This window comes from Gracilinanus agilis, chromosome 3, assembly GCF_016433145.1.
Source record: "Gracilinanus agilis isolate LMUSP501 chromosome 3, AgileGrace, whole genome shotgun sequence".
NCBI lineage: Eukaryota > Metazoa > Chordata > Mammalia > Didelphimorphia > Didelphidae > Gracilinanus > Gracilinanus agilis.
Genome location: NC_058132.1, coordinates 157,330,905 through 157,345,797, shown reverse-complemented (window position 1 = coordinate 157,345,797; position 14,893 = coordinate 157,330,905). Strand labels below are relative to the sequence as shown.

Below are 14,893 nucleotides of genomic sequence, written 5' to 3'. Positions count from 1 at the left end.
AGAACATTTAATATCCTAGCAGCTTTCCCTACCCTTCCCTGTAAGAAAAATGGGGCCTAAAATAACAAGAATTTGGTCTCCAAGCTAACTGTGAAAGGCTAGTGTTCTAAAGTGAGAGGGATTCATTCCCAGGGTTTCAAATTCTTCCATTCCATTCATTATTCTACCCTCAATCCTTGCTAAGCTTTTAGACTGGACATGTCCATATTCTTTTAAGAATAAGAATTGTGACCGCTATTTCTTAACTTTTACACTTTTGTATTGATAGATCAAGAGCTGATTAAAGGACAGACTGGTCTGTGGGGGGAGGGCAGTGAGAAGGCAAGAAAAATAGAACTGATGGGTTGAGATTAGAACTTCAGCTAATAATAGAGAAGAATTGTGTATATGCCCAATAAAAAGTTGGATTGTCCTTTTACTATGTCAGTGAAAAGAATTCTGAAACTTTTGACATCAGAGTAAATATGCAGAAGTTGAAGCACAACATTTAGTCTTTTCATTGTGGTTTTCTGTCTATTTCTAGTAGTTTATAATCACTGAATTTTTGCATTTCCCCCTTGCAGCCCCATCGTATCCTCCAGGCTCTGAGGCGTTATGTTCGAGCTGAAAATAAAGATCGCCTGCATACCATCCGCCATTACCAGCATGTATTGGCAGTTGACCCAGAAAAGGCTGCCCAGATGAAATCCCAGGTACAATAGAAATATTAAGAAAAATTATCAGATTGAGAGTGATTCTTAGTGGAAGTCATTGGAAAAACCTATTTAGCATTTCTTTAGTTAATTGGCTGGACATTAATAATATTTTGACATGCCAATCCATGGATAATGAGGTTTATGGGGTATGTTTCTTACATACTAAACACCTATGATGATCAGAAGTTTAGATTTATGTGTTTATATCTGAAAGAAATAATTTCCAAATTGACTCAATTTTTCAGCTTGGTTAGCTTCTGCTGACTTTGTATGTTGCCTGAAGTACTGTAGTACTAGTGTAATTTAGTGCATTGACTTGTAGTTTATTCACTTATAGCTGATGATGTAAGCTACATTATGTCAATAAACTTCTAGACTGGGAAATTCAGTGACATCTGGATAGTCCAGTAATCCATCCTAGTCATTGCTCACTGAAGTAGTTTAATGGAGGACAGGCCTTGCAGCTAAATCACTTTTGCTTGGTTAATTTTTCATGTAGTTATTAATATAATGCCATTGGGATCCTCAATATCTCTGTACATAAAATGTACTAATAATTAGCACTTTCCCATTGTTAGAATTAATTTTATGGAGCCTGAAAATTTGACATTACTGTTCTTTAGCTGACATTGAACATTTTAAAAGCTGTTTAGTCAGTGATAGAATTAGGGAACTTGTGGGACTAGGCAAGAAACGTATACATTTCGTAGACCAAGTATAACTTTGCCAGATCTATATCTGTTTTCTTAAATTTGCTACTCAGAGAGAATATTATTTAAATACTTAGATCATCTATGGCTTCTCTGGCACTCCTTTCACTAGTTAGTATAGATCACATCTTGCTCAGTGTGTTCCCTTCTTGTTCATCTTTCTTTCATAGTGGGAGCTACCTTCTCTACTTTTAGCATTTTGGAGATACTGGCAAGCATATTTGCCAAGTAAATGGACAGACGTCCTCTTTGTAGATCTTTTGCTACTACAAAGTTTTTAAACATTTTCCATTCAAAGCTGACTCTCTGGATATACAGCTAATTAGAATTTGTGGATTTACAGGCTGAGATATGTAAACAAGGAGAATTGTACTAGATTCTTGGCCTCTACTTTATAAGAATAGGTTATTCATTGTTTGACCTTATTCCCATCAGTATATTAACTTTTTTCCTTTTTTGCTGGTCGTATGTTTTCATTAGTAAATGAAGTCCCAGTGAGCACTGTGCTTTACGAGTGGAGCCTTAAAAGTTTCAAATGTCTTACCCAGGGTCAGACCGCCAGGATTGTAGAAACAGGACCAGAGCCCAGGGCCTTCTTGACTCTGAAGCCCCCCTTTTATTTTTTATCATGAATTCCATGCTGCCTCCTTGTGTTTTAAATTTAAATTAATTTTTCTCATATGAGTCACTAGGCTGCATTATGGATTCATATCACTGAACATGGTGGGTAAGGGGGACTTCTCCCATTGAGTATTCATAGCTCAGAAGAGCAGCAATCATGTTCTCAGCTAGCTTTTATTTCTCATGACCTCCAGATTCTTGATTGGCCTCATCAGGGGCATAAACCATTCTGTTATTCTTGCCCGTATAGCCTCCACTGCTAAAAAATCTGGAGGTGGTTATTCAGTTTGATCTCCATAGGATCCTGGAGGTGATGGACTTTTATGCCTTATAACCCGCCCACAGGTTGCTGTGCAAAGAAATTCATTTTGTTAGCTTTTGTCTCTTGCATTGTTCTTGCTGGTGTGTTCTCTATAGTCCTTTATTTCATTTGGAAAATGTATGCATCAACATACTTAAAGCAAGATGGGGTAGTAAAGTTCCATTTCAGCTTACATTATTTCTCCCAGGCACTCTGCTTTTCCATCAGTTTATTTGATTGACAGACTGGCAAATATAAAATTAAATTGCATTCATCCTTACTTTTAAAGGTCAGAGAGACTTTAATCTATAATAAAAGCAGTTCTCTTTAACTTAATTTTCCAGTTTAGGCATTTTGAATTCTTAACTTGGAGCACCCTCTGTAGGGAAAAATTTGTTAGTACAAGTTCAGTCATCCCTTGGACTCCCTAGGTAGGCGTTGTGGCTTCTGAAATATAGTATTTGGGTTTTGTTTCTATTTTTAAAAGTGGATCATAATTTTCCTTGCTGACTGTTAAAATGTTACAGCCTCCTCTCACATGATCAAGGTGGATAGTTATGTAAATAACCTTTGTATTTGACCTTGAAAAATTATTAGTATAAGTAATTAGCTAACAATGGTTTTTATAATATGTATCCTTATGGATTTTAATAATTGAATACTGTTTTTGTCCAGAACAGGAAGGAAGAGTTGGGCTTTGGGGTGACAATTAACTTTTAGCAATAGTTTTATCCTTTTTTTCTGAGATCTTATCATTTGTATCAGAGATACTAAAATTGTTTTGAGTTTACCTTTGTCTTTTTATGCAATTCTAGGGAGAGAGGAGTGCAGGAATAAAGAATTTGGGGTGATCCATGATTTGGATATTTTGGCCCCATAGAATTAAAATTACAGTTCAGAATAGGCTAGGTTAACCTTTTTTTTCCCCCAACCATGCAAATTAATTAGTATATATTTTAGGTTTAAAAATAAGTAATAGGCAGAGTTTTAAATGAAGTCTGTATCTAGGAATATTTTGATTAAGTTCCTGATAACTTCTGGGCATGAATTTTATATTTTATTACTAAAGAGTTAGCTTAGTCATTAGAGGTGAGGACATTCTTATTAGTAAATCTTGAGAGCTTGAAATTTTGAAAGGTCTGGAAATGTTTATGTGTTTTATCTTCCAGGGAAAAAGACTTTTGAGGTTGCTATTAAAAAATGAAAGCTACCAGCTTAACTATGTTTATGCCCGATTAGGTAATGACACATCTCCATGTAATTGAAGAGAGAAGAAATCAGAGCCTGTCCCTATTATACAAAGTACCTTATGTGGCCCAGGAAATCCAGGAAGAAATTGGTAGGTGCACCAACTAAGGTTTTTCCTTCTAAGATTAGTTGTTACTAATCATGGTGGGGAGAAACTAAGAGAGGATGAAAACAGAGTGTGATGAAACTGAGAATTATCATGCTAGTACTTCATACATTTGAAGACTAAAAACAAATTTTCTTTGTAGAACCTACATTCCAAGCTTAAGAAGGTAACATAGGAATCACTGTTCTGACTGATTCACAAATGCCTTCTGTTTCACTGACCGTGTAATAATTTGAGAACAGGAAGAATCTAAATCTAGGGTGTGAAAGTGGCCTGTTAATGTTTTTTTTTTTCCCACAACAGCTTTTCTCTGTGCTGTTTCTTCCCCATTCCCTTACCTTCAACCAAACCAAGAATATCTATTCCTCTAAAACCACATTAATTTGTACCTTAGAAATAATTTCCTTCTTTGAAAATCTCCGAAAACTAGTGGCTTGTGAAAAATAATTCTTTTTTTGCTCTTTACTTATTTTTTTTTAGATGAACTACTTCAGGAACAGCGTGCTGATATGGATCAGTTTACCTCATCCATCTCAGAGTCTCCAGTAGATGTCAGAGTTAGCTCTGAAGAAAGTGATGAAATTCCACCTTTTCACTCATTACATCCTTTCCCGTCCTTACCTGAGAGTGAAGGTGTGTATGGCTGAATATGTGACCTCTCTTCTGGTAGTAAGGACAATGAGCTCACTTATTCGAAACAGTGAGATGGGTTTGATGAGAAAGCAGGGAGGAGGGTTATGTCTGCATAAAGATTTCGAAAAGTTTTGAATGTTCACTGAAAGTCAACAAACTCCTGGGTCTAGTGCCCACTGAGAAGTATTTTTGACAGACTGCTTATGTGGGCATGTGTCATAGTCGTTGCATTAAATCCTTAGTTTTGTTACCAGAAAGGAGATGATGGGATGTCTAGAAAGAGCTGGTGGAATTGGGCTTTGCCTCCAGGTCACAAGATCAATAAGAATTCCCATTTTCTTGATTTTCTTGGCATGCAACAATATTTGATTAAGCAAGCAGTATTTAAGGGTGCCCTGGTTTCACTGCTTTATTTCTAAAGCTATCTTTGCCACCACACACGTTCCCCTCCCCATAACCTCAGAAATGTATACCTTTCTAGTTTGGCCACATTTCTAGGTTTCTTTCATGTTCTAAGTTAGACATCTAACTGGATACTTAGAAGTGACAATATTATTTTGTCAAAATGTCACAGATAATTCTAATTTAGATTTCTCCTTTTTTCCCCCTAAGGAATTCTATTCTGTTGCCTGAGCTTCATGAGCTTTTAGGGACACGTTATCCTTCAGTTACCCTCAAGGACTCATGAAATATCAGACTTTCCCCTCTTTTCCACCAGAATATTCTCTAACAAATCTTTAGGTCTTAATATTAAGATATTTCAGGAATTAAATTTAGGGAAGAATGGAATTTTTGTTTTGTTTTAAAGTTCTAAAACAAGAATCTTGAAGAGAGCCGTTTTCTTTTTCTTAATCTCCTCTTTTTTGCTATTTTGTGTTTGTTGTTCTCCCTTCTGCTAGACACCCAGCCGGATTTGTACCACCCAATGAAAAAAGGTTGGTTTGTAAAAGCTGCTCCTCCCTGTAAGCCTTCCATCACTTTCCACTTCCTCAGTGTGCTGGTAGTTTCATTTTATGTTTCATACCATCACCTGATTTTTTTTTTCCACCTCATTTTTCAGTTGTGGCACTGAGGGGTGCCAAAGTCGGCCCCACCTCATAGTGCTCAGGATTGGTCTAGCCTTCTTGCTGCATATCTGATGTTAGTTGAGGTCCATCCTGTTGGTGAGCTCATACATGTTTTTGGATTTAGTCTTGAATTATTGAGGGTTTTTTTTTTTTTTTTTTTGGTCAGAAAGAAGTATTAGTCTTTGCCTTTGATATCTTGTTCAGCATTTCTTCCATCATTTTTTATCCTTATTCTTTTTAGAAGTCCTTAGTTTTCACAAGGTTTTTCTCTCTAGTTTGTGGCATTCCATAAATCCTTAGAAATTATGATAGAAGAAATAGCTTATTTGGGAAATAAACTTGAAATTTAATTACTTCCGGAACTATCACCTTTTGAGAGGCAGCATGGTGTAATGGGAGAAACTCTGCCTTGGAGTCAGGAAGACTTAGTTCTCAGCCCTGCCTCTGTCAAGTAATATCTATGTGACTATGAGCAAGTCTCTGTCAAAAGTAACTTGAAGATTATAAACTACAAGTTGATTACTAATTCATACTTATGGGGAAAGTTTCCATAACAAGATTTGCCCATACCGGGGCAGTCATTTGTCATTGTTCTTTCCAAAACATTCCACATTTATATGTCTTCAGTTTACGTTTATACTTTTAGATAGTACAAGAATGATACCTGTTTTACTGTTGGAAGAAACTAGGAATGAGAGACTGTTCAGTTATGCAATTATTAAGTGTCAGAGCTGGTACTCAAAACCTCAATTTTCTTGGCTCCTATATCAAGTGCTCTTTCCACTGTATCATGCTCCTTCTCAACACTGGAACAGCACCTTGTTTATAAGATGATGGTTGTAGGACCCTTTATGTTTCTCTTAACAGCCTTTGGTAGCATCAGGAGAGTTAACTAATATTCTCTTGGTTGGAATCCTTATGTAAATATAATATGACCAACAGCACCCCATAAGCATTTTGTGGTGGTTAGAGGTAGTTAAATGTTAGCATGATCTCTGGTAGAGCATCTATCTAGGTGGGTCTGGATAGTACATTCATATGTGTGTATCCTTAGCTACCTCAGAGTGAATTTCCTATTTGAAATCAGTTTCCTAATTTAATTCAGTGGTCTAAGTAGATCACTGAAGATTTTTAGGGTCTCTTTCTTAGGAATTTGTCTACATTTAAATGTCACTTGGACTATTAGTGAAATTGAGTTGTTTCTCCAGAATTTTTTGAGAGAATGTTGTTGCTACGTTCTAGTTGATATGCCCTGTAGAATGTACTTCCTCAGTAGCAATAAATTACCTTAACATCTTAATTATTTCTTTAAGTAAATTGTTGACTTCTAAGCTATTACCTACCTCTTGGTTCTTAGAAATTACTTGTTCGACTGTTGAAGCCATAAAATCAAAATGAATTATTGTCATTTTAAAGAAACAGTTAAATTGTAGCACAAAAAGAATTAAGCCAGTCTCAATTGGTAGTTGGGCTTTTTATCTCATTTAACTTAATGCTGCCATTTATTTTTCTAAGCCTCTAACTTTATAAAATGGGAGCTTTAAAATTAGAATTCATTAACAGTGATCTTCCTGATTGAAGCAATAAATTTCCAGGTTTTTCTTTCTCAAATAGTTGGAGCACAGCTTTGCTGTCTCCTTGGCATTTTTGAGACAATAAAACCCGTCCTTATTTAACTTAACCAACAGCCGAGTCTGTAGTTCTTCCTTAAAAGGGAGGCTTGAGAAAAATTGTGCCCACTTTGGCTTCAATATAATGAGTTAATGCGTCATGAATTAGCAAAGCTGCAAACTCAGCAACTCTGGTAGCCCTATTATTAATTACTGAATGTTAAGAACAGTTTTAGTTTGTGAGCTGAAAAGCTTTGCTTCTCTGACTTAAGCTTTATTGTCCTTTTCTCTAGAAAGGACCATACCTTTGTACATGTCGATATTTGGATCTGATTTTGTTATTACTTTGTTATTACAATATGCCATCAGGCCTATTGGTTTAGAACTCTTTATTTTCCCTTCCTTCCCTTTGTAACTTCATCTCCTCTTTCTCTCTCTTCTCCTCCCCTCTTATACCCCCATTATCTTCTCTCTTTTCCTTTCCTAAGCCTATAATCAGTCTCTGTGTTTTCAAGCTAAAAATAATAGGGAATTTGTTCTCTTCTTGGGTTTTGTTTCTGTGGTTTTGCTCTGAGTTTGTTCACAGTGTGATACTCACTATGTCACAGCACCATAAATGTGTGATGTTGGCTGATGATATTCTGTGCTTGAAAGATATCCTCCCCGCCACCTTTATATTAGGAATTTTCCCTTCTCTGGGTCAATGGCTTGATTCATCTCTGATGGAGCAGCATTTCTGGACATTCTGAAGGTCACCAGCATTCCACTGCAGGAGCAGTTAGGGATTGATAGAAGATGATCAGCATTATGGCAGATTGTGTTATGTAGGTTATTCATTATACCCTGGGAATCTCTCAGCATTTCAGCTCCCATCTTTCTAGGTCAGTGCTGTCTTCCCTTCCATCATAACCATACCAGTCTTCCCAAAAGCACCAATGTCACTCCTCATTATAGTTCATAGTGCATCTCCTAAAATGTAAGAGAAAAAGCAATATAATAGCAGTTGTGTGTGATAGGCTCACTTATTTCTTCGGTGGTATTTGACGTTATGAGGTTTATATAGGCCAGCAAATTCTCAGAGCCTCATTAGCAATCTTTTTGTGCATAGGATCTGGTGTGGCAGAGCTTGATGGACTGATTGGCGCTGAAGAGAAAGTGATTAACAGCAAGAATAAAGTAGATGAGAATGTGGTGAGTCTTCTTTCTTTTCTCCCCTCTCATTTTCATTTTGAGAGTAATTAAAGTGAGTAGCATTGTTTCAGATGCTTTACAGATGATTAACCACATATGCATTATCCTTCTGGTGCCAGAATATGTAGTAGGTCTGGGCTGAAGCGACTTACAGACTTGCTATGCTGATTCACATCTGGGTTTGAAGAGGGAGTAGAGAACCTCTAGTACAGCAGTAGCAGGGCTTTTCATTGCCCATAGCTTGTTGAACCATGAATATATATTTCATGGCTGGAAAACTGAATGACATATTAGGTAGAGGCCACATTCAAGTGAATGGAGGGTTGGTAACCTGACTGAGGGGCAAGAGTTAGGTTTGACTCTCAGACTGCCTGGGGATTTGTCTTGTTTTCATGGCCCTATTCCTTAAAGCTTTAATTTCTGGGCTATATTTATTGAAGTTTAAAGCCAAATCTCCTGGCATTGTGGATCTCAAAATCTTCTACTATACCAAGGTGTGGCTAGTTTTTAAAGTAACCTTAATGCAGTGTCATGATAATGGAAAATTTTCATGACAGACTGAAGAGCTAACACTCTAAAACCACTTGGACAGCTGCAACAGTCTTGCCTACATACTTGTCCCTTAATTTGGGGGATGGAACATGGGCAATGCAAGTGGCTGGTGTCCAGAGGGATATATCAGACTTCCTCTGCCACATTCCTGTTGGTACAGAGGATAAACAACATCTCCCAAGTGTTCCATGCTAAATCTTCCCCTTCTGCACAGTCACTGATACCTTCATGACTGTTTTAGGTCATTGACGAAACCCTGGATGTTAAAGAAATGATTTTCAATGCTGAGAGAGTTGGAGGACTTATGGAAGAGCCGGTATGTATGTAGTCCCAGGGCATAGTGCCATTTCTTTCTGAGGCTTCTCTATTCCCCCTTCCTTCATTTAAGCTGGAAAGGAGACTTTCATTCAACCTACATTTAATATACTTTCAGCACTTCGTTTGATCCTGATTTTCACAGACCTCTGGGAGTTATAAGCGTAAAACTTTGTAGGGGCTTACACTTGGGCACATATTTGGCGTTTTGTACCAGAGTGTGTAAATATGTTCATTTGATTGAGAGCCATGAGATGTGTGTGTTGGTGTTGCATTATATATAAGGGAGAGCTGTAATGGTTTGTTATAGACAAACATTACTTGAGTGCCCTCAGGGGGCATGAGCTCCTAGGGAAGTGTTCATGTACAGAAGGTAACCTGAGGGTTCTTGCTGGTTTTTTCCCCTCTTGGTGGGTTGTTATTTCAGGAGTCTGAAGGATCACTACGAGATGACTTCAGCCTCAGCAGTAGTGCTCTCATTGGCTTACTGGTCATTGCAGTAGCCATTGCCACTGTCATCGTCATCAGTCTGGTGATGCTGAGGAAAAGGCAATACGGCACCATCAGCCATGGGATTGTGGAGGTAAGAAACCATGCTTTCTGTTACTTAGATTTGATTTTAGGCTTCTAGACTCTCCTAGGAGATATTTCCTGGAAGTTTATCATCTTAATCTCACATGTTTTGGACATATTGTTTTTAATTGGATTATTTATTAAATTATTAAGTCTTATGTAAAAGGTGCTCACAACTGAATTTATTTGTCCAAAACCAAACTGTTTATTTTCCCTAAGAACATACTCTTCCCTTGCATGCACTTTATTTTTATGATTATCTGTAATCATTCCCCTTCTATTCTCAGAATCTACTAGATAAAGTTCAAGCTTGATTCTTTCTTTCCCTAATTTCCATGAGTAGCTAAATAAGACTACTTATTCCCTTTTATCCTATACATGGAGCTAGAAGGTGACCAAGTGGAACTCACTTGTTTTGTAGATGAGAAAACAAGACCTGGGGTCACATAGCTAGTAAGTGTGACCCTTTAAACTATTATTCTCAGGCATGATTTTATCCTAGTGCCCTCCTTATTTCTCTGTAGTGCCTCTTCCCATCATGATCCCATCTCATGTTATTCTCTGGAATGTTCTCCCCTCCTTACTGAATTCTTACTCATCTTTTAAATCCCAATGAAATGCAAATAATTCTAAGAAGTCTTTCCTAATTTTTTCCTTCTTTGTACCCCTCTGATACACTTAATCTAGGTTTCATAAGAGGAGAGACCCCATACCATCTCATTTTTGTATCCCACTCACTATCTAATGCAAGTCATATGCTTTGCAGAGTAGCTGTTCTCTGAGCATTGCTTGAGTTGCTAAATTATTTCACAAGGATTAGGACTTAAAATATTAATTGAGATTTTGATTTTGCATATTGGAATAATAATAGGAAATGTTCCATTGGAATAAAGGGTCTTTATTTGGCTAAGAGATTTATTTTATTTCTTGAGATTAGGCAGTATACATTTTTTTTTGGTGGAGGGGTGGAGCAGATTGAGAGGAACAGATTATAAATTGGCCATGAAGATTTCCAATATTATATTTTCCTACTAGAAGAAGGAAGCATAATTCATTACACAGGAGTAATCAGCACAGTAGTTTCTTTCTTTTTTTAATTTTTTTTAAACCCTTACCTTCTATCTTGGAATCAATACTATGGATCGATTCTAAAGCAAAAGAACATTAAGGGCTGGACAATGGGAGTTAAGTGACTTGTCCAGGGTCACATAGCTAGAAAGTGTCTGAGGCCAGATTTGAACCCTGGACTTCCTATCTCCAGCCCTGGCTCTCTATCCACTAAGCCACCTACCTGCCCTGAGGTTCTCTCTCTATATATTTCCTCTTTACTCATAATTGGATCATCTTCCCACTACTATTTATTGAAAGAGGAAATTTAATGTTATTTGCCATATAGATTACAAACTTAGGTTTGGGATCCTGAATTAAATTGTTTCAAACACATCTTCTTGAGCAAAGGAAATTCAGACTCACACCTGTTTGGTGGTGGATTTCCACTGTCATATATTTGAAGGTCCAGTTACTTTAAATTGTGTAGCCTTGACTCTTCCTCTGTACTCCTTTTCCAGGTTGACCCAATGCTCACTCCTGAGGAGCGCCACCTGAACAAAATGCAGAACCATGGCTATGAGAATCCAACTTACAAATACTTGGAGCAGATGCAGATTTAAATGATGTGAAAATGCAGCACTCCTGGTGGGAAAGAAGATGGTAAAAGGCGGGCCAAAAGGGGTCCAGTGTTTTGGATCAACTACTGACCAACTGTTGCTTTAAGAGGATTTCATCTTACATTCAGAATTCCTGGATCATTAAGACTATAAGTACTACTGTAGAGTTGCAATTTCCATTCTTTTAAATGGGTGAAAAATGATAATATAACTATATGATATATAAATCTTCTTAAATGAAATGAAAATTGATCTATTGCAGATATATGACTGTAGTTTTTTCTTTTTTTTAAAATTAATCTGAAAATCCAATTCTATTGTATGTCTCACACAAGCTCTCTATATAAATGGAAGATGTTGATTTTTATTTCTGATAGACTGTATATGAAGGTCGTTTGTACCAGCTGCATTGTATAAATGAACTTGTAGCTCATTTATCATTCTGGCTTTTATATATAAAAGCAGTATTCCTTTAAATGAACTTGTGGAAAGTTGCAAACTCATCAAACAAAAGGTAGAGATGTGGTCCTCGGCCACTATAGCACGTTATGTGGCATCTCTTCAACCTTCCTTTTTTAAAGAACTAGTTTCTTAGCGATCTGGTGCTTCCACTGCTGGGTAACTTGGTGTTTGCATGCACCAGGACATTTGAAGAACCTATCATTGTGTTGCCAGGTCCTTTCGCCAGCATGATGTACACAGATGGGGGGTAGCCATAACCACTTTCCTTCTAAAGTCTGTTTTCTTTTCAGTCTGTGCAGTTGTGCTCAGTGCTTTGCCATCCCTCCCTGGTCTGATTTGTAACTTTCTTTCCCTTTCCTCAAAAAAAGCAAGTTCATATTTGGCTTTTTACCTTCCTTGAACAAAGCTTTGAATTTTCGCCTTCTTTGGCATTTGTCCTTTTAAATATGCTTTAATCTCACTACCTCTCCCTTACCCTTGTCACCAGGTTATTTGGTGTCCACCTGAAGAAGATGCATAGTCATTGAGGGGCTAGGCTGCTTATAATCCTCTCCCTGCCCCATAAGTCATTGGATAACAAATTTTGAATGTTTGCTTTCGTTTGGAAAAAGGATACTGCAACTTTTATAGAAAACTGGATCTATAGACACCATGGAGAGCAGTGACAATTTTCGTTGCATTCACCATCATGTCTTTGTAATGCTTGTATAGTTGATGTTGATGCTCACAGCTTTTTTTAAATTTGGAGGTTCTGGTAACCTGTGGTGTATTTTTTCTATTTTCCTGTGACTTTGGGTTTTCCCCCCTTTTTCCCTTTCCCATCCATGTCTCTCCCACTATGCACAGATTAAACTTAACCTGCAAACTCCTTAGTGTGGTCTGTGGGGAATGTACAAAGTTTAAACACATCAATAAACACTTTAACTTCCAGAGAGACTCTTTGCTTTATTCATTAGCATTTGTTTTTAATTTCTTAATGTTTGTATCTTTCCACAAAAGGTGATCGTTTCATTGGAGTGTTTCAGATTAGTGTAATTATTTAAAGATATCCATAGGTTCTGAGCCTAGAACTATTACTATGGTGGACATTTTTTATGCTGAATATTTAGAGCAGTGATGGCAAACCTTTTAGAGACTGAGTGCCCAAACTGCAACCCTTGCCCTGCCTTACCCCAGATAGGGGAGGGAGGAAGGGCTTGCACTGGGGTGCTGGGCAGAGTGGCAGGTGATGGGAGAAATGTTCTCAGGGGTGTGTGGAAAGGGGGAAGGGAGCAGCCTCCTCCAGCATGCATGCCATAGGTTCACCAATATGGATCTAGAAGATCTTTATGTAACAATCAGATCTCCCTTCATTAATGTAGAATCACACCTAGCCTTTGATTTAGTTTGGTATGTAAAGGAGTTCAGTGACTTGCCCAGGTTCACATAGGTGTAAAGTGTCAAAGATGGGCTTTTAATCCCTGGTTAACATTGCCTACAAACACTGCCTCTTTAACATTTAAAAAAATAAAAGTTAGGAAATCTGCTTTATGAATATTCATCTTGAAATACTTTTTGGATTTTTTGAGGCATGATATCTGAAAGAATAAACAAGGCCTGTATTTGAATTTCTAGTCAGTTAATTTCTGTAGCCTTCCACCACTAGAGGTCCCCAGCCTCTCGTTCAAGGTCCTGAAGGAGGGTGGCATTGTTTGCTTATTTGACCTACCACAAATCCCATGCATGCACAGACTTTCCATATTTGGGGGGGAGGGGGGGAGGGCTTAAAAAGCAACTAGTCTAACAAAACCTGAGGTCTAAAAAAAGTGAGGATGACTGGCCCATTGGCACAAAATTCACAATGGAAGAACCAAGACTCAAATTCAGGCTTCCCAATACCTCCCAAGACTTTCATTATTCTTTCCAGTATGCTATTTTCCCATGGGTGCTTCTCTAGTGCAACTTACAGGAATGGAATCTGAAGGAAATTTGAGGCACTTGATCTAGCAGAACGTGCTCTTTTTGGGGGGTAGGTGATTAAAATTTTTTTCCCATTTAACCAACCTTCAATCCTCAGTTGAAAAAGAAAGAATAGCAACGTTCTTGTTACAAAACATATTTCCACATTGCCAGACCCCAAAAAATAAATAATCATGATTCTGGGTCTGGCACCTACCTATCTGTCAAGAAGTTGAGTTGCATGTTTACCATCAATCTTCTGAAATGATGATTTGATTATTGTTTGGGAGTTGTTAAGCCTTTCAAAATTTGTTTGTTTTTACAATATTTTTATTGCTTGTTTCTCCCTTTCCTTAGATCAATTCATACAAGTCTTCCCTGGTTTCTCAGAAATTTCCCTTTCATCATTTCTTACAGTACAATTATATGCTATTACATTCATATATCACAACTTGTTCAGCCACTCATTAGTTGATTATAATTGGAGATCCCCTCAGTTTCCACTTTTGCCACCACAAAAAAAAAAGCTACTATAAATAATTTTGTATATGTGGGCCTTTTTCTTCGAAGTCTTTGGAGCATAGACCTAGTAGTCATATCACTGAGAAAAAAAAAGTATATGTCACAGTTTAATAACTCAATTTAGTAATAATAGTTTCAAATTGCTTTCTGGAATAGTTGGACTAGTTTATGGATCCAACAACAGTGGGTAATTATGCCTGCTTTCCCACAGCCCCTACAACAGTTGGCATTTCCTTTTTTGTCAGCATTGCCAATCTGATGCCTTATGAGATTGAACTTCAGTTTTAATTTGCATTTCTTAATTGATGATTTTTGAGCAGTTTTTTTTCATATGACCATTTCAAAAGTGAAATTTATTATTTTTAATTTTATTTAAAAAATTAAATTCAGAATTCTCTCCCTACCCATTTGAGAAGGTAAACAAAATGACATCAATCATACATATGAAGTCATGCAAAGCATATTTCCATATAAGCCATATTGCAAAAAAAATAATAAAGCAAAGAAGTTATACTTTGATCATTCTTAGAGTTCATTAGTTCCCTCTTGGGAGGTGGATAGCATTTTCCTATTAGTAGTCAAGTCTTTCACAATTCATCATAACAACATTGATGTTACAGTGCACAATGATCTTCCACATCTCACTTCACTTTGTTACAATTCATATAGGTCTTCCCATGTT

At 37.2% G+C, this 14,893-nt stretch overlaps 1 protein-coding gene across 2 annotated transcripts in view; it reads left to right on the top strand.

Moving 5' to 3' along the window:
* APLP2 (amyloid beta precursor like protein 2) overlaps positions 1 to 12,681 on the top strand; it is a 97,696-nt gene extending 85,015 nt beyond the window's left edge. The window contains exons 11-18 of one of the 2 annotated variants that reach the window (XM_044668327.1): positions 564 to 692; positions 3,567 to 3,666; positions 4,162 to 4,314; positions 5,214 to 5,249; positions 8,100 to 8,182; positions 8,976 to 9,050; positions 9,477 to 9,632; positions 11,191 to 12,681. In XM_044668327.1, the coding sequence (XP_044524262.1) occupies positions 564 to 692; positions 3,567 to 3,666; positions 4,162 to 4,314; positions 5,214 to 5,249; positions 8,100 to 8,182; positions 8,976 to 9,050; positions 9,477 to 9,632; positions 11,191 to 11,292 (834 nt within the window). In that variant the 3' untranslated portion in view covers positions 11,293 to 12,681. The remainder of the gene's footprint in view (positions 1 to 563; positions 693 to 3,566; positions 3,667 to 4,161; positions 4,315 to 5,213; positions 5,250 to 8,099; positions 8,183 to 8,975; positions 9,051 to 9,476; positions 9,633 to 11,190) is intronic. The other variant, XM_044668326.1, reaches the window with a different exon arrangement.
* The last annotated feature ends 2,212 nt before the right edge of the window (positions 12,682 to 14,893 follow it).